Here is a 27,300-nt window from a genome sequence, read left to right on the forward strand (position 1 = left end):
AACTGCGTACGGTACTGTAGGTATGAATTAAATAGGTTTCGAGACGTTCCACGTATACCGTAATTTTCTAGCTTCATCAACAAAATTTTATGACTAATTAAATCGAACGCTTTGGAGAAGTCAATGTATACACCCATTATGAGTTCTTTATTCTCAAAACATTCTATAATTTGTTGCTTTGTACTAACAGTGCTGATTCAGTTGAGCGATGTTTTCGGTAGCCGTGCTGACTATTAGAAATTATTGAAAATTTTTCTAGGTAGATATAAAGTCTTGTATGAATGATTTTCTCAAGACCTTTAGAAAAAATGGATAAAAGAGAAATAGGCCTGTAGTTTTTAAACGTATTCTTGTCCCCCCCCCCCCCCCCCCCCCCACCCCTCTTTAAACAAAGCGACAACCTTAGCACACTGCATTGCTTTAGGAAAAACACCAGAAGAAAATGAGAGGTTAAATATATACGTTAACACCGGTACCACTATGTCGAGAGCATGCTTAATCACTTTGATGTTAAGATCGTCGACATCCTGACTTCTGGAGTTTTTCAAGTTTCTAAAAACTGCAATAGGGCTCATAAAAAAAGAGTTTTCGAAATTACGTTTCATATAGCTGCTAGCGTCAAGCCCATCTGGAGGTGTAGCTATATCACTTGATTGGCTAACAAAATAATTGGTAAATGCATTCGCCAAAGCACAACCGGACAAGTGGTCGTCTGCGCAGTTTATATCATCTAATATTTGACGCTCGAGGTGAGGACGCAAGACCTTATTTACCCTTTCTTAGAGTATGCGCGAATGTTTTTTATCATCTCTTGTAAAGAGGGTTGTGTAGAATGCGGACTTCGCGCGTCTTAACAAGCCAGTTAGTTGGTTACGATACCTTTTTAAGGCTCTTAGGTCTTCGGAGTCTCTTGTATTTAAAAAGCGCTGGTACATGCCGGTTTTCCTATGCACTTTGTGCAACAACTCTTTCGTTATCCACGGCTTGCGCAATTTTTTACACAGTTTTACGGTTCTATAGGGAAAACTATCATTGTGCAGCTTTTTAAATGTTCGTAAAAAGGATTGATATGCACAATTGGCATCTAATTCTAAGTAAACTGTTTCCCTATTTACAGCAAGTAAAGCGTCTCTAAACACCTCCATTGTGATATCAGTAACATTTCGCACTTCGAAAGTTTTTTTGTAACGGGTCTTTTTCTACTGCACGAGGTTTGTTAATCAACAGAAATATTGGTAGATGGTCGCTGATATCAACGCTAATAGCATCAGCTATGATAGAGGATGCATCAGAATTAGTGACAAAGAAATCAATTAAAGTTGACGCGGAGCCAGTGATTTTCGTTGCTTGGGTTTCAATACAGTCAAAACCATTTATATCAATCGCCTGCATGAAGGCCTGTCGCACTGTTGTGTTTGCAAGCATGTTAATATTGTAATCACCACCGAGAAAAAGGACATAGAAGTTCACTGTTGTAAAGTTGCAAAAGATATCACAGAAATCAATAAAATTGGACACATTTCCAAATGGTGGGCGATACACAACGGCGAAAAGATATTCCCTGTAACGTGCACACAACAGCTCATAAACTTGAGTAACTTGGATGAATTCAGATTTCAGTTCACACTCTAAAGCATTTTGTATAAGCAAAGACCACCCCACCCCCTATCTTCTCTTCACGGCAAAGCGAGTAATGCCTGTACTGTGGCAGACTAAAAACATTCGAGTCATCCTTATACCAAGTTTATGACAGCATAATGACATCAAAAGAAAAACCAAGACAGTCAAAAAGTATACCGAGGTCATCAACTTTAGATTTCACAGACTGAGCGTTTAAGTGGAAAAACGATAAACCAAGAGGTTGCATTGCAGTAGCAAATTTTTCAAAGTCAATGGGTGCAATGCCCATTGTAAAAACGATACACTAAGAAATATTCACCCGATAAGGTCACCTAACGTCCCAGTACATGCAAGTCATCTTCGCATGAGATTACGTGGGCCTGCGCTCCCTCCCCCTGTCGAACATACACTTTTCCGTTCATGTACCAGACGAACTGATAATGTTTCGCTCTTGCCCACTCCTTCACCTGCCAAAGCAGATTCCTTCCTTGCCTCGTCATGTTCTCGGCAATGTACAGGTGACCAGTGCCAGAAGCCCTGTTCAAAGCCCGCTTTTTGCTCAACCAGAGCTCTCTGGTTTCTTGCCGAGCAAAGCGCACCTTTCGTATTCCCTGGCTTAGCAGGTAATCTGTGCACCGCTAAGACTTCTGATTTTGGCTCATCGACACCAAGTTTCGCCGCCACATCGTTTACGACGCTCAAAAGGTTCTCCCGTTCCGTCTCGCACACACGTGAATCTCGAGGTTCTGCCTTCGGCTCCTGCCGCTTCATGCTCCGTCCCCGCCCTTTCAATTTGGTCAGCTCGCTTTTTTAGGCCATTAATATCGTTCCCTTCGACATTTAGGCGCTTTAAGACTTCGTCTTACTGGTCAGAGAGCATCTGAACTGAATTCTCAATGCTTTCTACTGCTGTTTCAAGTAACAGCAAGCTGTCAAGTTTTCGGTTCATTTCAGCGAGCAAGATTGACATGTTTTGCTCTGGTCTTTGTTTTACGCTCTGGATTTCTGACCTTGTCCTTGCTGCTGTACACTCTGAGCATTTTCAGTTCGTTTTTAACTCTTTCTTTTTTTTTTAACACAGATGCCTTAAATTTCACCTAGCCTCCTCCTACTTTTGTCCGATCAATTCACTATTCATTCCGCCGGCACGACTGCCCGAGTACGCGACTAGAAATTAAGAGCTGAAACTCGCTCGTGTCTAATACATCTTCCTGTCTGCCGCCACTGGTCTTTAAAGGAAGCCTCTAGACTTCCGCATTTTGCTAGGCTCCCGACCTTGGCTCAATGTATTTCCATCAACCCTGCCGCCATTGAGTTGTGTGAGCCTTATTTTTTGTTTCTATCTCTTTCATGTTTTTCTTTTTGTGGGTACATTCGAGGTGACTGGGTACCCTCTCTTACGTCCAGGGTCTTGTTTTAATTGGACCTAACCCGACTTGGAATTAAGTTACGCGTCACGCAAGCGACGCCGCCAAAATGCTCGCTCCCCGAGAGCCTCTGAGCGTGCAGTGTTGCGGCTGCACACTTTTAGTGCTCGCGCGGCGACGTGTTGCAGTGAAGGGACCACACGGGGCGGTGGTCTTGACTCGCGTCCAAGCCAAGCTCGGGGCGGTGCGTGACTCAACTTCAGACGCCGACGACAAGGGTTCGTAAATGGACGTCGGTTGTGGCTAGGAGAAACCGTTAGAAAGTTGCGAGCGCGGAGGCCCAGTGTTGCTCAAACCGGCGAAATCGAGTGTGGGGAATAAAGTTCCTCGTTGATAAGACGGCAGAAATGTGATGCGAGGCTCGGTGTATTGCGAGAAAAAAAAAACATAAATGGTAGTAAGCGAGCTCTAATACCGGATGATGGTTGAAAAATATAGCTTAGATGGTACCAAGTGCACACGTGCTTCGTAATGATTAAATAAATATACTTATTATTAATGATCACCCACCCGGAATGTTTCGATCAATCCTTACTCCGCTCCGTCCCGCTCCTTTCAATAGAGCATCACTTTCACTACTTCGACATTGCACGTAAAAGACACGGCTGGCAGTCCTTCATTGGCACAGAGGATTGGTCATCTGTTGCATTAAACACAATCCGGTGGAGCTTACAGAGCGCGAAATAATGTATTAATAATCTAAAACAAGGAAAATATGAAAACCAAGGGGAAACGTAATTCAATGGACGATACCGCAAAATAATCACGGAAATACTTCACTCGTTATTCTTTTCAAAGGCGTATCTTAGCGCGTTACCGAGAAAGTAACGCGGTACCAGTAACGTCATCATCTCCAAATCTCGACAAGAGCGAATCCATAGACCTCTCCATGTACAAACACTCACAATGAAATCTGAATTATTTGAACGTAAAATATCTAGTGGCGAATGCTGCAATGTCGTCTCCACGAAAATCTCGTAGAACCGAGGCTCGCACTCTGCACATTTGGACGACATTTTTACATACGAAATCTGGTTGATAAAACAGCGCGCCACCGTTGGCGGTATGAACTCACCTAGAACTTGACATCGCCATTATATAGTTAAATATGTAGCGCAAGAAAATGTATTAAGAAAAATCGTCCTGAAAATAGGACGGAAATTGAAACATACGCGCATTCGTACCACTCTTTTTTTTTCTTTTTTTAGAAAACCAACAAACAAACAATCAACCTGATCGCAGAAAATTTCGTGATTTCCGTGCGATGTCGTAAGAAAAACACATTACGATTTTTGGCTGGTACGTTTTTTCGTGTGGATTCCTTTTTCAAATCTGCATATATTGCATCCCCGATTGCTCCGATTTTCGTTTGATTTGCGGGTCCTGTTTTCGGGGATATATACCAGCTTTTATCTAAAAACAGGATTGAAATCTCTCGGGTAGTTCCTGTTCCAAGTCTTCCCTTCCCCTGGCAAATAGCGTCTCTCCGTCTGCCGCTTGTAGATCTAGAGCCGGTGGAGCGCTATAGAGCGCTCCATCGGCTCTAGAGGCTCCAACCTATCCACGGGAAAGTGGCGGAGTGCGTCGAGCGATCCGGAGAAGTTTTCTGCGCAGCCTTTCTCCTAGGAGCTTGATCCGTAGTCACCCACATCATTTCAATTAGGCATTTTGGTTGGCGATGTTGTGGCAGCCACGAAAGCGATTGCGCCAGTAGCACTTGACGACCGAAAGCTACGAGAATACCGGAGAGAAACGGTGCTCTTAAGAGCCTCGTTAATTGCTGTTCGAAATTTCGGCGATGCGATACAACGTGGTGCCGAGGTGTCGGTGTCCCCGTCAAACAGCCGGAGTTTCGATCCGGATGTGTAAAGAGCTACTCTTACTTGAGGGTATGCTTATTATACCGCGGGAAGGGTACGTCAATTGGTTGCCCTATAGTTAGGATTCCGTGTTTTATGAGTTTATTTCTTGTTAAATTTACAATGTGTTTTTTTTTTTCTTAAAAATTCGCGGTTTACCGTAGTTCATATTTGTTAAAACTTGAAATCCAAGTTCTTTGAAATTCGGACTTTAATTTAAGTGTCTTCCCAATTCTTTTATTTTCAAAATGCAAAAACAAATATATAAAGTGCCGACACAAACATACCTTAAATTTAGCAGAACTCAGCTGTATCGAATAGACCGATCTCACTAAGCGCTCGACGCATCCGTGACGGCGCAGTAACTTTGGTTCACGGAAGGCAGACGGCAGTGCATGCGAGGGCTCGTGCCGTTTCGTGCTCCACACGCACAGAGCTTCCGTGGGGTTGTCGCACGTGCAGAAAGACTAAAGTTTTTTCAATGCACTGCAGCAGCGGTGGCGTAAAAGGCAACTGGGCGATGAAGAGCTCTTTGGCATCAGAAATTGAGCCTAAAAGAACCCCTTCTAGGTTTTTCACGAAGAACCTTTTTACGGGTGCTTAAAAGAACATTTTAGGCTGGAAAATATGGACAAGGTGAAAAACCCATAAGAGTCGTTTTACGAGCAGAATTTTTTTAGAGTGTAGGAATACTACAGATTTGTTTGACGGTATCACCAAACTTGGTATCGCGTTCCTGCCAAGGCCCCTACGAAGTCATGCCACTACTTTAAAGTGATGCTGAACCGAAATCTGGATTCCACAAAACACGTTGGCAGAAGCGTGCAACGGGACGCTACAAACACCAAAACATCACTCATATCTCGAACGGATGACCGTATTTTTCTATAAAAGAAAAAGAAAAGGAGGCGCATTTGACAGATATGTTGACGTCTTGTTTCTCCGAGAAAAGTAGAGAACGAGAGGAAACGGCCTCGCGTCTTCTCCGCCTCGCCGCCCTGAGGTGGCGAAGCGAAGAGAGGAGAAAACGAGATATGTTGACGTCACGCGCCTCGTCGGCATCGTTCAATCTTGACCTCTTTGTCGGGATATTCCCTCACAAGTGGTGTTGTGGGGATTGTAGCATCCCGTCTACCGCTCCTGGATTGTTTTCTGAAGTCCAAATTTCGGTTCACCATCCCGTTAAGACAGCGTTGAACCTGAAGTGTTTTCAACGCAAGCTTATAACTTAAACGCGGTCTAAAATAGTAAAACGTGGCCATTAAGGGACCGGCTGTCATATGTACGCCTGGCACAGCTTGAAAGCGAGAATATTAGACTGAACTGCGCTGCCGTTTGTCTACAATTTTTTCTATTTTTCTAGTGTTAGCCTTACAGGCAAAAGACGCGGATCTGATTTCGTCATGACGTGTGAACTGAGCTAGCATTGCAATCGTATAATCGAAATTAAATTATGTATGGATAATACCCGCACTAGTATTATCTTTTTCGCGTTGAGCACGAATATTGCTATAGAACCTAGAAGTGGCGAACAATTAACGCATTAATATTTAAACGAAATATTTTTAGGAACTCATTGAGAAGGGTTCAGGAGCGGAACTATAACAATAGAATCCCAACACATACACAAAAATATAGGCAACAACATAATAATAGTACCCGAGAAATATAATAATCTAGCATAATAGGCATTCATGCATCGACCATACGAAAGTAATTTCAGAATCCGACTGTACACGAAAAGAAAAATTAAAAAAAAAAAAACATGAAATAGAACAATTTTTAGAAGATATTTAAGGCATACAGTACTACGCGTACAATCCAAGCTTTAAAGCTCATGAAAATATTTTTATATCGCACTTCTTGATATTAAATCGTACGGCTTTGGCTTCGCTATAATTGAACTCAATAATATCGCGGGTTAAAATGGGGGAAACAACACCATATTTCAAAATAGGCATAATTATGCATTGGTACTTTACATGGGATGGATTGGAAATCGTACTTGAAATTCATTTAAAATTATCTCGACATGCAATGTCATAGCGAAAAGTGAAAGGCGATTTCTTGATAATACTCTTTTCTTTCTTATTTCTTATTCGCACACTTACCTAGAAAGCTTTTGGAAGGTTGAAGTGTGAATGAGGCTATAACACATATACGAGAGAAATAAGGAAAATGATAAAGACGCCTCGTCTATGTAGTTTTTTTCTTATTATTTTATGTCGTTTTTTATAAGTACGGGCTAGAATTGTGGTTTATTTGTCTTTTTTCCTCTCGGTACCTTAGACGACAATTTATTAAAAGTCCAATTGAATCAATATTTCACACAAGTGTTAGAAAACAAAACTGCAGTGATTCCAGAACCAAGTAGTGACGCGTTTGAAGCCTACGCGTTGTTGTTTTCATGATCCAGGCATTTTTTTATATATGCAGGGACTTCCGTATACAGGGTCTTTTGAGTCACAGTTAGGGTTTTTTAGGGTGGCTGTAGGCAGTTTTACGAAAAACAGTCGGTAACACTGCTTCTGAATCGCGTGCCCCTGAGAGCTGCCGCCCGGTCGCTCCACCACCAAGACCGGACGCTCCGAGTGCCAAATCTGCTACCATTCGGCATTTGCCAGGATATGCTACAGCAAAAAGACATGCCATCGTAAAATCTTAATTTTCTTTAGAACGTTTATGTTGTTATCATTGACTACTAGAAGACTTTGCAATGAATAACTTTACTTTTTTATATATTTTCACATCACTCTATAAATTGAAATGTGCTAAAACTGGTTGTGAGGGGCGCTATAATTGGAACGCCAGAGCTCTGGGTACATGACGTTGGGTTCTTCAGTAGTCTGAGAAGTGATTCAGCAAAGCATATTTGTGGCTGAGACGAGCTCCCATCTTTTCTACCAAACCGAAAACCGAAAGATGCACCATCGCATTAAATCGTTAAAACTCTCAACAAAAAACAACGACAACAAAAAAGTGTTTGCTCGTTATTTTTGTGGTTACACGTTGCAAATTTGAAGTCCGGGGCTCGAATTGTTTGATCTCACGAAGTATTCCCGCGCTTGAAATTCCAACAAAGCTTTGGAGGATCGAGAATCGGAGGGTGCTAAATCGGCTTCGTTATACTATCAGGACGAGGATGCAGACATTGGGAACGCCCCTTGAACTCATTGCCATGCGGCATTCGAAGCACGAATCTCGCAGTGACTCGCGTTCGAAACTCTGTGCAGTTTAGGGCGCCGTTTAGAGCACATGCTCAGAATGTGCTCACATTAATACGCTGCTAAGACTGGCAACCTTGATAATCTAGAAAACACGTTGCATAAGAACTGCGGAAGCTTGCCATCAGCACGCGCTCGGCAGTCGCGCATACAGCTATGACCTCCAGTGAATACTCCCTATTAGCGCCCGAGATGTTTCGGTGGCACTCTCTTATGGTTTCCCTCCGTGACGCCACGACTGGGATTTGCCTCGCCGTGATGTCACCAGTTGTTATTCTGGCTACTTACCATCGGGTGCGACGACGAGTTCGATGGTGTGCTTAAAAAGCACAGTAGAAGCTAGGAGCCATCGCAATCCGACACTAACAGCGTCAAAGTTGAAAATCTGACAGTGCTCATATGCCCATGGTTTGGCCAATCGTGGAGACTGACCGCAGCGACGCTTTGGGCCGCGCACATCGCTGTGACCCGGGCTTTAAGGAGTCACTGAATTCGCAGCTCCCAACCCAAAAATGAAACCATCTACAAATGCTAAATAAGAACGTCTCGGCTACGCTTGTTTACTTGGGCTATCCAGAACGCTCTTACAGGCGAGATGTTTTGGTGGCGCACTCCTATGTTCCCGCAAAGGAGATATTAAATTCTGATTACCTCAATTTTATCGCATACGTTGCAACACATTTCACCGTCAGGTCTTAGTAAACTAAATTTCCGATGCTTTAAAGGAAGGGCTTGACGAAACTCGAGACCCTTTATTGTTTAGTGAGTTTATTCACCACATACTGCAAAGATCCCCAGCACCAAGCAGATGGTGCCTTCATGTGTGTGTGTGTGTGGTTTGGGGGGGGGGGGGGGGGGGCGCAAGAAAAACTGGAATTTCTTTGTACAAAATCATGCGTTTCTTTTTACACGTTCAACTTTCAGTCACCTTTAAAGTACTCTCCACCGAACGCAATGCGCTTGTCTAGACGTTGCTTCCTAAATTCAAAGTAGCCTTTAAATTTTTTTATGTTGATGCCTTTCAGTGCTTCTTCTGCTTTATGTTGTACATCTTTCACATCGGCAAACCGTTTTCTTTTTCATAATGTAGAAGCAGCGCAGAAATACAGACGGAGCAGAAGAAACACGCAGACAGGACAAACGTTGACTCGCAACTGAATTTTGTATTACTTGAAAAAAAAAAGGACGAAACATAAAGGAAGAAACCAAACAGGCATTATCTGTCAGGCGTGTGTCATACCCCTTGCCCTATAGCCGTCACATCACCACGTGGTCACCTCTCGCTCTCGTGCGCAAAAATCAATTTCCTTTTTCGAAAGCGCTATTGACGTTTTACTTGCACACTGATTCCCCAAAGTGACAATGGGAAAAGCCTCGAGCACTTCTCTCGTAGTTCTAGATTTGTTTCTTCCTAAAATGGTGGCGTCAGCAAAGGACGGTTTACACGTGCACACTTGCCAGTGGAATGGGAAGCGCCCACCGACCGTGGCAGCAAAAGAGGAATTATTGAAGAAAGCTCAAATACGCAGGCGAGCTGGTGAAGGACATCCATAATAACCCTGAGACCTAGGAACAATAAAAAAATTATGCTCTCTGAGCTTATCATTTAGACGGCTTCCAGTCAGTCCTACATACTTCTTGCACGAAATGGGGATTTCGTTCACAACCTCGTTACAGCATCTTACGAACGGTGTCGCGTGTTTCTTTTTGCACACTCTTTTCGAAAACCCTTCCACTCTCACGTTCCCCCTAGAACATATTTGTTTCAATTTCTTGGGGGTCTGAAATATACTATGCTATACTAGTTTCCGACGTCCTTCAAACTGTGGGATACTTTGTGTGGATAAGAGGTCACTACAAGCCTTTTCTTCTATGCGCTGGGCTTCTTCGTCTGGGATCCCTTGGTCCGCTTCAATAAAGTGCTTGCAAAATCACACAATAACGCCGCCGGAAATCTCGCCTCTCGTAACCCGTCAGCCTGCTTCCCGAAACTCTCGCCCACCGTATGGGAGCACGACTTTTTAAAGGCCGCCCCTAAGCACGAAATCGTCATGCCCCTCTTAATCATTTTTGAATGAGCCGACCTGCAGTCAAGGAGGCCCTTCGTGGAGCGCGGAGAGTGACACCAACGTATATGACCATCGCGGGGGGAAGAGAGAGGTCAAGAAACTGTAGTGGAGAACCTTTTCTTTGTGCACCTCAACGGTGAATGTGGGCCCTCCGTCACACTCCCCGAAAACTGCCACCACTTCGTCCACAGATGTCGCTGTCATACCCCCTCCGTCACAGCCCTCCATAAACACTAAAAAGTTCATCGACATATCTGACCGCTTTTTTAACCCTTTTTAACCTAACGGCCTACTTCCACCAAGAAAATGTCACTTAAGGCCACGGTCCCACTGAATGTGGCAGTTTAGGTACTTTTCGGCAGGTCATTACTCATCTCCTTTTAAATACTGTTTTGTGGGATTGATGTCATTCGAAAGGCAATGCAATCCCCTTTCATTTGATATTATGTATGTGTTGGTTTTTACTGTACATGCGCATTTGTAGCGTTGCGAATATGATGGCGCGGACCCTCACTTGCTCCGCTAGTTCATGTTTTATGAACGATCCATTAAAGATAGCACTGTTCCAACAGAGCAGTTTTGTTAAGATGATGTCGGAGCAGAATGTAACGATACACTTTTTTGGTATTTGCACAACTTTGTTTTTTTCATCCCTCCAAATATTGCCCTAAAATTGACATTTTTCAGCACAAATATGTTTTTAATGACAAGCGCTAGGACAATGAAATTAACTACAAATGTAGTGCCTATAATTGGTAATATGCAAAAAAAAAATTTAATGTTGTGTAAAAAATTTTTGTTCAGATATTTTATATCAAACGTAGCACTTTTTGGTGCTTCGAGTCATGGTACTTCAAATGCCGCTGAGGAAATAATGAAACTATGATAAAATCTTTTATAACATTTAGAGCTAGAATGGTTGCCCAAGAGGTGGACGATGGCTTTGTTTCATTTTCAAAGTTATAACGCTCCAGGAGACCTTCAAACTTACCTGTTTTTGACGCATATCTTTTTTGGACATCAAACAGATTTATTGGCATCTAATAACCTTTATTGTTTGGAATAGATATAAATTGCGATGTATTAAATTTCCACAATGATCCTGCTTTGGTTTCTTAATAGGTGAAGAGCTCAGCTAATTTTAAAAACAATTAAAAACTGTTTGGGTGTTTTGTTGCGCTACCTGGCGTATGGCAGACAAACTGCTGATTTCTAATGTTCAAACAAATTCCGAGGGCGGCGTTGGCGTCTGTATCATCATCAATCTCCGTGTCTTTTTACCTTCACATTTAAAAAATATGTTGCAAGATTTACTATCGATAAATGAATGGTTTAAGTACTGGGTCAGGTTAATAAATCTAAGACAAATAATTACACACGCGTAGCGTGATATAATGTGTTCATTATTCGATATGATTGAAATCAATAAACAATAAAGACGAAGAGGAAAATAATAACCCGAGTTAATTTCATGCCTAGAGTCACTAAATGAGCTTTAAAGTATCGGCACTCCGTTCCCCAAAATTGTTTTGGGCGCCGCCATTTTGGGTCTTGTTCAGAGCAAACGCAACTGCCGATCGTCATGATCCAAAAGTACGACCTCCTGAGCATTAGATACGGTGCTAGGAAACTGATGCAATATTGCAATGCTCTGTCGCGGGTTGTTTAAACATTTGTGGGGGACGGAAAAGCGTTTCCTGTGATTTTTGGATAAAGCTTCAGGTAACTGGCAACCATGATTTTAAGTCACAATATGGCCAAGTGTCGTTACTCTGAACCGCAGCTAATTTACAGGCACAAGCGGGAAAAACGAGAAAGAGGCAGGTGTCAAATGGTAGTGGCTTGTGGAATCCACGGGGCTTACGTCATGGCCCCTCCAGGTATTACTAAAGCCCCTCGATATGTTTGCGTTTGTCCTGCAAGTAGCGTCAAATGCGCGAGTGCACGAGACCCGCATCTCGAGCGGCCCTTGGAAGCGAATGGCGGCGCAGCACTGAATTGAGCGGCTCTAGGAAGCGAATGGCGGCGGAGCACCCGCTCGTGGCACGTGTCTCGCGCGGTTCCACAACAATGGTTGGCGGTACTTGTAAAAAACGCCTTTACCAAGGGGCTTTAGGTATTACAAGCCTCTTAAACAAGAGCATGAATAGTGTCATTAAATAAGCTACGCGTCAGAGTAGCGACACTTGGCCATATTGTGGCTTAAAATCATGGTTGCCAGTTATTTGAAGCTTTATCTGAAATCACAATCAATCAATCAATCAATCAAGAAACGCTTTTCCGTCCTCCACTGTAAGCAGTGTGCGACAAAGCATAGCAACATTACATGAGCTTCCTAACACCGAATCTAATGCTGAGGATGTCGCACTTTTGAATCATGACGATCGGCAGTTGCGCCTGCTCTGCGGAAGCACCAGAATGGCGGCGTTCACAACACTGTCGGGGAAGAGAGTGCCAATACTCTAAGCGCAGCTAATTTATTTGCTCTAGTTCCCGCGAAACTCCTTGTCCCTGACTGAAACTGAAAGTAAATATGAATAATACACCATTATTATAGCTTATTTAGTTATAACCAACTACGCATAATGAGGGGAGGAAGCGGCCGGGTAGGAGAAACGCGGGTTTTATGTGCGACCGTTCTAGCCGTCTCAAAAGAGAGAACGCGCGACCTCGCGCTGGTTTAAAAAAAGGCATCCAAAGAAAAGAGGCGGCACGCTGTGCTCTTTGCTATTATGCGTCTAGTTGCAAATTGTTGTGTGTATGTTTGTACAGCCGGAAGTTAGTCCGCCTTAGTGGGCGTCTGACTCTCAGCTGTAGATGAGCAATTTAGCCAGTGCGGTACAACCGCAAACCTGGTGTCTTTAACGTGCACCTCGCAGTAGTGATACACGACCGCACGCCGGTACGATGCTCTTTCAAATCGAAACGGGCAGGGACGGTGTGGCTTCTGCAGCGCGAGCTTTCGTTCCAAGTGCTCCGAGCTGGTGTGCGCTAGACCATGCACTCGGCCACCGACCCCCCCCCCCCCCTTTGTGCGTCGAGACGTCGATCGTCTCGAGGTAATGTAACGTAATAACATTACATAAATAATAAACTTGTTAAAGGACTGAACGACTCAATTTTTCAATTCTTGGGTTGTAAAATGGCGGTAGCCTATTGTACTTACTGTTGATGAAGAGCAGTGTGAAGTGACGAGGTAATGATTAAATGATGAGGCTCTATAAGGACGACGACATTAGTGGGTGTCCTACCACAACGTACAGTGCCAGACTTGTTTCAAGCATCGTGTACCCAAAGACTTTCTTCACCCGCAACAGAATGTGGTAGAATCAATGAGGATGCTGCTTTACAACTGTACGTGGAACAGGAAAACTGCACTGTGCAGAAGAGCGGCTTATTCGTTAATAGGAGGGACGGATTTCTAGCAGCATTCCCTGATTGACTACTTGGAACAAATGGCCTTGTTGACGTAAAGTGTCCCCGTTGCAAAAGATTCTTGAAGCATACTTAAACCGCAAACGAGTATGAGGCGAAAAATAAGAAAAAGGAGGCTGGTGTGAAAGATCCAAATCACCACCATAGCTTCTACTATCAAGTACAAGGGCAGTTACACAATACACAAAGAGAGTTTTGTGATTTAGTTATATTTACACTCAAGGGCATTGATATTCAACGTATTCAGAGAGATGACACCATCTGATCATCCAACATAGAGCCTTTTCTACTCAAGTTTTACATGGAAGGCCCTACTTCCGCTGAAATTCCTTACGTAGACGAGTTGTCCGACCGAATAAACTGCAATTACTCCCGATCTGGGAATCTCTCGATCTTCGTTAGTAAGCCATAGTATCATGAGATCGAGGGGTGTGGCTCTTCGTCCGCCGAATATTGCTTCGGCGGGTGTTTTTACCGTGTAAGATAAGACCGTCGCGTGCTGCTGGAACAACAACCTGGCGATTCTTCACTAAACTGCTTCTTTCGTAAGCTTCAGAAGGGCTTTTTTTTTTCTTTGCACACCATCTGTTCTGCATGCCCGTTAGTTGCAGGATGGCATGGTGCACTCATGTGATGCCTGATGCCGGGTTTTTTTCTTCACAAACTTGTTTATTTTGTTTGAAGCAAGATTTGGTGCGTTATCAGAGAAAAGTATTTTCGGTAGGGCAAAAGTAAATAAAAGAGACCGTAGAACGTCAATGACCTGTTTGGACGTCGTGGCAGGCATCGTGTAAACTTCCAGCCACTTAGAGTACGCATCGCCCATGACTCCGCAGATGCGGATACGTTTCACCACCCACGGATTGAATAGTGGATCGTTTTCGGTTACTGTTCATGATGGCGTTGGACTCAAGGAAGACTTCGAGTCTTTCCAGAAAGTTAGCCTAGGTGCCAGGACTTTTGTCGAAAACGGTAAGTGTTCGAAACGTCGACAACGTCGGTAGCCACGTGTTGTGCTTGACACTGGACACTTACCATTCGCTGAGAAGAAACTTGCTTGTTCGTCTGCCACGAGTCGTCCAATATCAGGTCATCACCGTAACACCATCTCTCGACAAAAACGCATGTCCATAGTTAGCAATCACGTGAACTTATAAATTCCCGAACGCTCATAACTTGCCGTCGCTAAACGCCGTTCATTCATAGCGTCATCATTGCAAATAAACGTCTTCCTGTTTCTTCTGATGGTTTTCATCATATTCCTCATAAGCTGTACTTACAACATTATGTGTGTCGGTACTTCCGAAAATATTGCAACGGCGTTTGTTTTCTGGGAACTATAATGTAACAGCCTTTACAACATCTTCCGGACCCCGTGAAACACAATATTTCGTGACGTTATTTCAGTCGTCATTATAATGGCGAGGTAAGTACCGTAAATCGCGAAACAGTGTATACTTGACGTCCACTTCCACTCGTGTCTTGGAAGACTGAGTCTACTGAGCGTGCATTCCTGCAGAGGAAATTTTCATTGATAGAATATTGACACGTCAATCAACATTTCATTCCTTCTTGGTAAGATTTATTGCGAAAGCCCGTTACAGCCGCCGAACCGCATGTCCCTATATCAGAGAACAATTTACACCCAGCCTGACATTCTGGCATACATCCGTTTGATGGGCCAGGCTACTTGAGCTAGCTGAGCACAGCCAGCACAGCTGGCAGCGGCGCGAGCAAGGCCACGAGGGGAACGTGATGGTGCTCGAGCCATCCCACTGTGAACCAATCTCTCGGCCACCCCACGGGTGCGTGTCGCCATCTATTGGTTGAACTAACGCCTTGTTCAAGATGGCTGCCGTGGGACCGCAGCCTTAAAATGGGGGCCTCACAGGAACCTTAGCAGACACCCGCTTTTTGCAGGAAGCAGCGATCCCGCCACGCTGTTACCAATGATAGTAGGCAGAACTGCAGGGGAGCCAAAAGACAATACAGCATTACGCCATTCGAGTTCCTGAAGGAAAGTTCCGCGTCGGTCTCGATGCACGCCAACGCTGACGACATCAGTCGTTCGTGAGAGAGGGGTAGAAGAGATTCTTCACATCCATACTGAAATCACCGCAGTCCCTCATTTCACACGCCTTCAGAAAATACGCAAGCTCCTTTGAGTTACACACCCGGAGCGGGTCTCTGATGCTCAGGGTGGACAGCTGCACTTGAAGGTACGATGCCACCTGTCGCTGCCATGTCTCTTTTTCAGTGACAATAGCCCCGAACGGGAAGGCTTCTTTGTGGCTCTTCTGCTCCGTCCGTGCTTTTATTTTTTTTATTTTTTTGCTGTTTCTACATTATTATCAACGAGTATGAACTAGCCAACTCTCGACGGTATTTCGTTTCCTTTTTATAGCTTTTTTTTTTTCACCCGGGGAAATAAAAAAAAGTTACACGGTGCAAGGTTTGGTGTATAAACAGAGTGAGGCAAAGCGTCAAGTTGTTTTTGGTCAAAACACTCAGCGTGGTGTGGGCAGGTGCGTTGTCATGGTGGACACACCCAGTCTCTCCACAACTCAGGTTGTCGTTCTGCGCAAACCGCGTCGAGTTTTGAGCAGTTTTGTTTACAAAAACGGCACGGCCCCCGTAGTCCACCTTACCGATTCACCCGATCTCGCCCCGTCTGACTTTTGTAATGCGAAAGCATGAACTGGGGGGGGTCTCGTGCAGCGAGCCGACGTCATCAGCTTTGAAACCATGCAAAACGGCACTTAATGAAACCACTCGCAAAGCTAACGGCACCTTTTACACTTCGGTCCCATTGGCTGGCGCGCGTCGACGAGGCTCCCATTGGCCGCTGCGCGTCAGTTTGTGTGGTGTCATCCTGACTGTGTTGTCACACTGTTGTGTTATCACCGATCACCGCGTTCGCTCGCCTCTTATCGGTTGTCCGGCCCGTGGCAATTTATGCGGCGGATGGAATAAACCAAGGGGTTCGTCCTGCTGGAAACTACGTTGCTGTCTGTTCCTTCCTCGCGCCGCAAAGCACACGACAGTTTGAACGATCGCTCACCCGATGGCGCTGCGTGTCCTCGTAGCAGCGGTTCCACCGTTCCATGCCAAAGGTCAGCGCGTTGTACGCCGCAAATTAAAGAAGAAAACGAAAAGCGGCTTGCCGTGCTTTCGCATTCACAGCTCATAAAAAGTTCTTAGGGGTACCTCGAGCCTTCTAGGGGCGAAGCTCCTTAGGGTCTAGCCTTGTCCGGCGTCCATGCTCACATCGATTGCCATCCCATCTGTCTTCTTAAAAAAAGAAAAGAAAGAATGTTTTCGCAGTCGACAGGATTCTGATGGGAACTGAGATTAGACGACGACGACAACACACACTCGTCCGGAGCCGAGCGCGCGAGCGGGGTTTGGCATCCGCCATCATGAAGTAAAGACGTTTACTGTCCTGGCTCTTCAGTTCTTAGTAGAACATATCGCCACACCGTCGATTCGGTAGTACTTTACTACATTGGCGACGAGGAACACGGACACCCACGCCGGAAACGGTCCCCTGATCGGCGGGTCACCACCGGTCATCTCAGCATGGATGGCGTACAACGTTCCGCCCTTCAACGAGGCTACAGACAGATGGGACTCTTATTTCATTAGAGTCGAAGCCTACTTCGAGGGGAATAAGATCACGTCGGCGCCTCAGAAGCGTGCGCTTCTAGTCTCTGCGTTAGGAACCAAAGCTATTCGGGTGTTGTCGGCAAGTTGCGCACCATTACAAGTATCCGAGCTGAGCTACGACGAAACTGTCAAGCACCTTGATAACTACTTCACGCCGAAGCCAAATGAGATAGCGGAGAGCTTCCGTTTCTTCAGCCGCCGACAAGGAGAAAACGAGACAGTTCACGATTTCCTGGTGGAGCTGCGGCGCATCGCGGATAAATGCAACTTTGGGTCGATGGTCGACCGCATACTACGGGACCGGCTAGTTTGTGGGCTGCGTAACGAGAAGCTACAGCAGACTCTCTTGGCACGCCGGGACCTGACGCTGGAGTCGGCGGTGGACATGGCAGTTGCTGCAGAAGCAGCGACAAAAGATGCAACACAAATGGTGAAGCCAGAGGGAGAACTCCAGAAGATAACCGCGAGAGGGAGCAAGACCTCTCAAACCCGAAATCCTGGCAGGATCCAAGAGAAGGTGATAGCATCGGAGGCGTGCTACCGTTGCGGGAGAACTTCACACCTCCCCAAGGACTGCGGGTTTCGGAAGAAGACTTGTTTTCGCTGTGGGAAGATTGGACATGTTGCCCAGCGTTGCACTTCACGCGAGACTACGTCGCGTGCAGGGGCCAACGCCTTTGCTGGAACAGAATGTGATGACGACTGTGGCATTGACAGCCTTTTTCCACGACCCCAGCGAGAGGACACGTTGAACCTAATTGCGCCGGTCCGACGGTTGTTCACGTGGGGGGGTGTTGACCTACTCATGGAACTGGACACCGGCTCCCCGGTCTGCGTCATTCCAAAAAGGGTATATGAAGAAAACAAAGCAAGGTGGCCTCGGTTGCAAGAAACCACGTTAAGTCTGTCATGCTACGTCTGTAGGGTGCCAATCATCGGGAAGTTGAGCTTGACGGTCAGCTATGAAGGACGTCAAGTAAAAGCCGAGTTAACGGTTTTGGGATGTAACGGACCAAGTCTGGTTGGCCGTGACGTGATTCGAGCCTTCTGCCTTCTCCCAACTCAGCTGTTGTCCTTGAAGACTGAGCAACATGGAGACTTGAATCAGGTATTGGCAGAATACCAAGAACTTTTTCACTCGGGTTTGGGTCTCATCAAAGGACCGGAAGTACATTTGCACGTGAGCCCAGGAGCGACACCAAAGTTCTGGAAGGCCAGACCTGTGGCGTACGGGCTACGACAGAAGGTTACCGACGAGATCGACCGCCTGGTGGAGAACGGTATCCTCTCTCCTGTTACCTATTCTGAATGGGCAACCCCAGTTGTGCCGGTCGTAAAGAAAAACGGCGGTATCAGGCTCTGCGGGGATTTTAAACTCACCTTGAACAAGGCTTGGCCAACGGAGCAGTACCCGTTACCACTGATTGAGGACATTTTCGCATCACTGAATGGCAGTGACCTTTTCAGTACGCTGGACCTTCGGGAAGCCTATAGCCAAATTCCATTAGAGGAGGAGTCCAAGAAGTTGACGGTGATCAACACGCACAAGGGCCTATATTGCTACAACCGGCTACCTTTTGGTGTTGCGTCGGCCCCTTCAATCTTCCAGAGGAGAATGGAGACCTTGTTACAAGGCATTTCTGGAGTTCAAGTGTACCTGGATGATGTCCTGGTAGCGGAAAAGAACGGGGACAGCGGTGAAAGGCTACGTCAGGTACTGCAAGTACTCCGTGATAACGGAGTCAAACTGAACAAGGAGAAATGTTGCTTCTGGAAAGCAGAAGTTATCTACCTCGGACACAGGATTGACACAAAAGGGCTGCATCCAACCGGCAAGAACCTGGAGGCCCTCCAGCATGCCCGAGCACCAACGAACGTCAGCTAGCTTCGCTCGTTCCTGGGCCTCGTAACTTATTATAACCGGTTTGTGCAAAACATGGCAACATTGTTGTCCCCCTTGTACACACTGTTGCAGAAGGGAGTGAAATGACATTGGGGAAAAGATGAAGACAGGGCGTTTCAACGAGCAAAAACGATTCTGAGTGAGTCCAACATGTTAGCTCACTATGACCCTACAAAGCTTTTGCTTCTTGAATGTGACGCTTCACCACATGGAATTGGCGCCGTCCTTTCCCACCGTTGTGGAAGCGAAGTGAAGCCTGTCGGTTTTCCTTCTCGGACACTGACGAGTGCTGAGAAGAACTACTCCCAACTGGAACGAGAAGCCTTGGCATTGGTGTTCGCTGTCACGAAGTTTAAGGACTACTTGTTGGGTAGGGAGTTCACTCTGGTTACAGATCACAAGCCCTTGGTAGGTCTCTTTCATCATGAAAAGCCCATGCCGACGATGGCTGCGGCTAGAATTCAACGGTGGGCCATCATCCTGGGTGGATACAGCTATCGCATCGAGTACCGGCCAGGGACAAGCAACGCCAATGCCGATGCCATGAGTAGACTTCCCCTTCAAGCGGATTCGCAGGAACTACAAGAGGAGGATCTTCCTGAAATAATTGCTTCCTTGGAGGAGCTGGATAACGGCTTGGTGTCAGCGAAACAGATGGCACAGATGACCGCGGAAGACAAGACGTTGCGTAGCGTCATCAGTTATATCCAGCGCGGATGGCCGCGGAAGCTATTGATGGAGCAAGAGGGGCTTCGACCTTTCTGGAGCAGGAAAGACGAGCTTTCGGTGCATCACAGCTTGCTGTACTGGGGAAACCGAGTCGTTGTTCCAAAAAAGGCTCGCGAAGCTGTCCTCAAGCTCCTCCACGAGACCCACCAAGGTGCGTCGGCCATGAAGACGGTTGCTCGCTCAAAGTTCTGGTGGCCCTCATTGGACTCGGCTATCGTAGACCTCACCCAGAGATGTGAGAAATGTATTTAAGCGGCTTCTATGCCAGCAGCGCAGAAACCTGTCGATTGGCCGGTGACCGGGAACCCTGGTCGAGGTTACACTTGGATTATGCCGGGCCCGTCGACGGAAACATGATCCTGATTGTCATCGACGGATACTCGAAGTGGATTGAAGCTACAGCTACCAATCAGGCAACGTCGGATTCCACAATCCGACAACTTCGGATTGCTGAGAAGCAGTCGGATTCCACAATCCGACTGCTTCTCAATCATCAGCGCACGCCTGTGGCTTCGGGCAAGTCTCCATCCCGGTTACTTTTGGGATACCAGATCCGGTCACGTTTGGACACGTGCTTTCCGGACAAGAGGTCAGAGCTGACTGCACAGGGCGGGAGTCAGCCCACTCCGCCATTTTTTTAACCGGGCAGAAAGATATTCTTCCGAAACTTTGGTAAGGGACCAAAGTGGCTGCCGGGAATCGTCAAGAGCGCAGGAGGCTCACTCATGGTGACAATACAAACCAATTCGGACCTGGTGCGTCGCCATCTTGACCAAGTTCGCCAGTGGCACACAGAAGACCCACTTGGGTTTCCGGAATAGACTGACCCAGAGGCGCCACTCACACCTACATCATCAGAGGGCAAGGTTCCCTGCGACGGAGCTCTAGCTGAACGAGGGCTGGACCCATTGCCGGGCCCGAATCCCACTGATTCAATTCCCGGAAACCCAAGTTCATTTAAAAGTCCCTCAACAAACCAGAACCAGCCGCTCCCAACTCCTGTGCCACTTCCACGGCGCTCGACTCGAGAAAGGAAAAAGGTTCAGCCCTTCCAGTCTTCTTTTTAAGGGGGAAGATATGACGGGAACTGAGACTAGACGACGACGACACACACACTCGTCTGGAGCCGAGCGCGCGAGCGGGGTTCGGCATCCGCCATCATGAAGTAAAGACGTTTACTGTCCTGGCTCTTCAGTTCTTAGTAGAACATATCGCCACACCGGCGATTCGGTAGTACTTTACTACAGATTCAAACCTGTGCGGGGAGACCTCAATTTTATTTCTAGTCCATCGCCTTAACCACTCGGCCACGACTGCGGGACGAGTGGGGGGCTCTGAGATGTGGTAGTAACTCAAGAGCTGGGGATGTCATGGATGAAACGTTGCATGTAGCCGCTCGACGTCTATACAGGAGAGGGCGCTGCGGTCGAATGCGTGTATAATCGCGTTAAACTGTGCATGCATTGGCTCAACGTTTATAGACGAGAAGGCGCTGCGTTCAAATGCTGAAATGCGTATATAACCACGTTCCATACCACACATTCTCTTTCTGACATGGATGCAAACGAACGAAAAGCTCGGCATGCTGCGGCTCAGCGTATCAGCACCACCAGAGCTTCGACCCAATCAACATCATTCACCACGTGGAGATGCGGTCATTTTTTGTTTCCCCGGGCAAAAAAAAGGTCCCAAAATGACAACGTTCGCCGATTGGGGGGGGGGGGGGGGGGGGGGGGGGGGGGGTGACAAAAAGCTGCAGGAGCAGCTAAAGGCATCAAAATCGACGAGTTTAAAGGTCCTCTCAGCCTGAAAGGGAATTCGTTAGTTCCATATAAAAAACTTGTGGCACGTATACCCGAACTTCCTCGTGAAAGTGTACACAAAATTTCAGCCCGCGATTTGAAGAATAAAGCGTATAGACCAGTGTCCCCGAATCCTAGGCCTCAGCGATAAAAATGGAAAATAATAATCTCAAACGCAGGCTTCGTAAAGAGAGGGGCTGCGCATGAAACAAGATTTTTGCTCTTTACGCAGCGCTCTTGTCATCGGTGTTGTTCCTGGAGCTTCGTCACTATGCATCTCTGACGTTCTTGCACCACGAGGTGTGTGAAGGTTCCTAAAAAAATCTTGGTCTTTCAAAAAGCGCAGCCCCCCCCCCTCCCCAATGTGTCATGGCGTCAGCATAAACCGACATGGCGGCACTGGTCTATAAAACGCATATGAATGTTATCGTATATTGCAACTTATTCGATAAACGAGCTGCGCTGGAGTCGACGCAGCTGTTGCCATAGCAACCCGTCGTCGCAGGCCATTGCAGTTGCACCCGGTCGGACTGGACGCAAGTGTGTTCTTCAGCTTGTCACGCCGTTCTGGACGCGCTTGGCGTGACAAGCCGAAGAACGGAACCGCAGCCCGTTTGCGTCCGCAGGTCTCCAAAGCCGGTGGCAGGAGCTTCCGAGGGCGCCGAGGGCGTCGAAAGCGCGCCCCGCATGCCGGCCGCATGAAGTAACAGTTGTCGGCGTTACCAAAAAAAAAAAAAAAATGTAACGAAATAGGTTACTCGTCTCAGGCAAAGAAAAATAACGCGCTACCGTTACTGATAAAAAGTAACGCACGTTATTCTTGCGCTCCTTAAATTGACATTTATGTTTCGTTTCAGCTTAAGTGAAGAGGCAGCCGACGCTACGAGCTAATGGGGCCAATCAAGCAGCTTCAAAAGCAAAAGTCACTGTGGCTTTTTTTTTTTTTTTTTTGGTTATGATTGGTTGAGCGATGATAGAACACATGACGGACTCCGTGATGCTGCCCTTTTGGAGATGTCCGGTTTGTCGTCTCAGCTCGTAGCGTCGGCTGCGCCTAATCTTAAAAGAACAAAAACCACAAAAACAACAGCAAAACATTAGAGCAATATTAACCGCGCGAGCCGCGATTTATACTTCGTTTCAGCTTCGGTCCGAGCGCCGCCGATGTTATGAGCCGAAGGGCCAACCGAACAGCGCAAAAAGCGCAGCGTCATGGCGTGCTCTTAAAAAGAGCACGGCGAATATCTTCGCGTTGGTCGCAGACCGCACAGTGCGACCTCTTAAGTTTCGATACAGCATGCAGTGTTTGGTCAGTGCGGGCACAATCCGACAAGATGCAGTAAACTGGACTCGAGTCTCGTAAGCTTAGGTAGGTGCCCATGCGCGATGGTAACCAGAGTCAGGAAGGCTCCCAGCACTAAGCTGATAACGTGCCGGTTCATTTCGTTGTAAGTCCGAGCGCAGTTCAAGTCTAGAACACACAGAAAGACGGACACAAATGCTAAAAGCGCAAGTCACGGGGCAATTCCTAAGCTTGATTGCTTTAGCCGGTAAAAGCTAGAACGGGTAAGTACTATAAGGAGCCAAACGCCATGATGTGATTGTAACTCTGTTTGTTCGGTCCCATTGCCTCGTATATCGTCGGCTGCTCATTTACTTAAGGTGAAATGAGTCATACATCGTTGCGAGTCTCGCAGCAAGTCTGCCCTATCATGTGTGGAGTCTTGTAGCACATCTACGTTCTGAAAATGCATGTGCGATCTTGAGGCGTGCTTGATAAAACCCGCAATCATTCGAACGTTAAAATTGAATAGACAGCACGAATTGTAAACTTAATGTTTGTATAATTCGATGTACCATTTAATAAATGATATTATGGGATACTCTACTGTCCAGACAGTTGAGGCTTAAAAACGCTCCATCAAAATGACTTAAATACGCGGTTTTGAACCCTTTTTGAAATCTTGCTCGCACACCAAAGTGACTTCGTAATTTTTCATACTTTTAGGGCTTCAGTCTTCTGTTTTGTCAAAATGACCGAACACTGATCGGGGCAAGGTTCACACTCACACAAAAACTTCGATAATTTTTTTCTAATACATACATTTTACAATAAAAAAAAAAAAACAGCGACAACAATAATGTACGTGCATTAATGATATCCATCAGAAAACTCGTCCCAACCGTTTACTAGAAAAATAAAATAAAAATAAAATAAATACTTAAGCTATTATTGCATGAATTAACGTGGAAGTTGCTTAGAATCTAATCAGAAATATTCGCAAATCCGTGCGGTGGCCACCATCGCGGTCGTCGTCATTTATCAACTGCCGTTATAAAAATAAGGAAACGCAAGAGATTTAGGGGTGGTACTAATACGGCACGGCGAGCGGGCAAGAAAAGGGCGAAGCTCACGCCAGAGAAATGAGCTGCCGGCATTTGACCGGCCACTCAAAGCAGGCGTCGTCTTACGCAACACATTCTCGGCGTTTCTGGGAACTTTTTTCTCCGCGCTAACCGTACCCTGCTTTTTTTTTTTTTTTTTTCCTAATTTTATTATTATTTAGTTTTTTGGTCCGTTTATATTTGTTTCTCTCCCGGTCGGAGGTAAAGGTCAGTGGTGTTGTGTTCCGTGCAGTCATAATTTAGAGGAAGGCTTCCGCTGGAAAGGACTGCGATCATTAAAGGAACGAGCGAACACATACTATCCCACGCAGTTCGCAACTTCATAGGGGTTCGTAGTCGGCGACCACGCACCCAGCTTGCTCGGCGCGCTCGCGGCATGGCAAGCTGGCCGCGCGCCGAGCTTTCGATACCAACACACAGCAAAGAAAAAGGAAAGGATCCAAGGTTTGCGCTACGCATAAAAGCGAACAAGTGCGGTCGGGGGCACGCAGCGCGATGGTGTGTAGTTTCAGCGTGTGAATTCTTGCGGCCGAAGCACGCCGTCAGCTGCGGCCGGCGTTAGCAGACGATATTCTCGTACCACTCCCCGCGATCCGTCGGCGCGCCGCTGTTCCCGCGTGGCGGCTTACACCCCCCCTCCGCCAGCATCAACCGGTTTCCCGCACCGGCCGGTCCCTCGCCGCCGCCGCCGCTTCTTCTTCGACTTCGGGAGAGCCTCCTCATATTTATCGAAACCTAGCACGTATTTTCGCAGATAGAGGCACCGGCCATTAAATCGTGCGCCCAGTTGCAAAACGAAACCGAGCCTCGGAAGAGGGCGATAAATAGCCGCAAAGAAGAAGCCGAAAGCCACCGACAGCGGCGGCCGTCGTACGGCCATTCGAGTGCAGAGGGCGCTATCGGAGCAGGAACCGCGCGGGGGAGCTCGTTCAAAATTGACGGCGGCACATCGCATCACAGTGGGCACGGCGGCGCTTGTGCGGGTGTCAGCGCGGACGAGTGTGTGTGTTCCTGCTGCGGGTCATTCGATGTCTAGCGATGGCATCGGGACACAGCCTGCTTCTTCTCTTCGGGCTGTTCACGGCGGCTTTCCTGCTCCAGGGCTCGCGTCAGGTGAGCCGCACGCCCAACTTCTCGAGTAGGGGCACATGCCTCAGCACCGTTCTTTCGGAGACGTGCCTCCGGGCTCCTGCCGTTTTGTCGGCGTGCACGAGGCAGCGAGGAGCGAGCGTCGTAGCGAGCACGCCGGGCGGTGCTCTCGACAGCACGTGACTTTTCCACCCCTGCGGCGCCTTCCCAGCCGAGCACCTTTACTTCCCGCCGGCTATCGGCGCGCTTTTCGACGCTTATGAGCTCATTTTCCACGAACTCCCAGGTTACGGACACGATTCCGTATCTGGGTTTGCCTCTCGCCTCGCGAGGTCCTATAGTTTCGAAAGTCCGAAACGAGGGGACATGCACGCACGCACGCACGCTCCGCGAGGCTCGTCGCACTAAAAGTATCCAAATCTATCGGTCGCCCTGTGAACTTAGTAGCGCCGACTTGCAGGAACCCGACCGCTGTCACGGAGAGCCGTAGTCCGGAGGCAGTTATTCGCGGGGCGGGTCCGCCCGTTGCCCCATTCAGACTAGCCATTAAACGTTTTGTAAAAAAAAATGCCACGAAGAAAAAAGCCTTATCGGCGCGTGCGTAAAGTTGCGTCGTTTCCTCCAGCAAACTTTCGCTAAAGTTTTCTACCTTCGTACTTTTTTTTTTTTTTTTCGTCGTAGCTAGCGTGTTTTCTGGGCAACTTAAGTATTCAAGTCTCGTCACCCGGCTAGTATTAATTAGAAACCGGACTAGACGTTATCTTAATTCGTTACTCCGAAGCAACCCAACCGCACAAAAAAGTTCCTCCTTATATATATCTTTATTATCTTTGTCTATTCGTCTTTGGTTTCTGTCTCGCTAACTTTCGCCTCGAAAGCGAAATGGCGGGTTCTTCAAACAGACTTCCTCGTACAGCTCTTCTTTTTTGTTCCCTTTTCTTTGCGTCGAGCGGCGTTTTGCCGCAAACACGTTGCGCCGAGATACGCAAATAGACCGCCTGGTTCACACCCTCGTAAGTCATCCGCTCCCAGGAGTCCGGCTATCTTTCGATTTGCAGGAAGGGCAGGCGTGACAGCGCTGGCGGCGACACTCGAGTCGCTTTAGTCCCCATTTGCAAATGTGGCCGTTTTTTTATTTGCTCTTCGGTCCTTTTTGTGAAGGGGGAAAACTATTCTCAAGCTGGAGCCGATATTCCTCGCTTATTCAGATGACTACGTTGTCGTTTGATGATACTGTCTGCTTTGCTCGCATTCTGCACTCGGGCGCGTTCTTCAAAACGCCGTGGCTCGACTTGCGTTGAATGGGTGGCAAATGTCTGTACGCTGATACGACCCTTCAATGTAGTACCGTCATCCACTTGACCCCTAGCCTATACGGGCTATGTAGCGCGGTGCAACGTTTAGATAACGAGGAAAGTATGTGAACAAGATAAGGAAGTCGTTACATCTGGAGATACTTTCCCATGGGGCGCTTTTTCGTGTTTATTTTATTTCTTTTACCGCCGCGTACTCGGTTTTTCTTATCTGCGGTTTTGGAGTCGTATAAGCTGATATCTTCGTAGCGCCATCAGAGTCGGCAAGTCGCTTCTTTCAGGCTCGATGTCCTTTTGTGTGGGTAAAGGTGCCTTAAAGGCGAAAGGGTACTGGGTCCTTGTGATATTGCAGATGGAAAGGATAGCGCACTGTAAAAAAGGTGTGGGCGATCTCTTTCTCGCTTTCTCTCTCGCTGTGATCCCAAGCTTGTTCTCGAACAAGAGTGCCACCCCGAATTAAGTGTGCGGACGCTGGTTCTCTTATCAGTAAATGTCAAGGATATGTTGCACAAGGGCAATAACTTTTTTTTCTCTCTCTTTAAACTTGAGACGAGCTTGCCCGTGAGCAACGTGATTAAAAAAAATAAAAAAGACTGGAATCTTGGACGTTTTTTGCTTTGAAATGTATGCTCTGGTTGCGAGGCTTAACAACGAAGTAATTAACAAAAATCGGCAAGGAAAACCTGAGCGCCGTCCAATATGCGATGCCACGGCATACGGCGTCTTTCTCGACGCGTGTCAGCACCCGCGCGTCCCGT

At 46.9% G+C, this 27,300-nt stretch overlaps 1 protein-coding gene across 5 annotated transcripts in view; it reads left to right on the plus strand.

The window, feature by feature from the left end:
• Positions 1 to 24,783: 24,783 nt before the first annotated feature.
• LOC8039553 (basement membrane-specific heparan sulfate proteoglycan core protein) overlaps positions 24,784 to 27,300 on the plus strand; it is a 430,543-nt gene continuing 428,026 nt past the window's right edge. For 3 of the 5 annotated variants that reach the window (XM_040222262.3, XM_040222263.3, XM_040505272.2), the window contains exon 1: positions 24,931 to 25,253. In XM_040222262.3, coding sequence (XP_040078196.1) covers positions 25,179 to 25,253 — 75 coding nt within the window. In that variant the 5' untranslated portion in view covers positions 24,931 to 25,178. Of the gene's footprint in view, positions 25,254 to 27,300 lie in introns of all 5 variants that reach the window. The other 2 variants (XM_040222261.3, XM_040505271.2) reach the window with 2 other exon arrangements.

Source organism: Ixodes scapularis, unplaced genomic scaffold, assembly GCF_016920785.2.
Source record: "Ixodes scapularis isolate PalLabHiFi unplaced genomic scaffold, ASM1692078v2 PGA_scaffold1__304_contigs__length_218370807, whole genome shotgun sequence".
In the NCBI taxonomy this organism is placed as follows: domain Eukaryota; kingdom Metazoa; phylum Arthropoda; class Arachnida; order Ixodida; family Ixodidae; genus Ixodes; species Ixodes scapularis.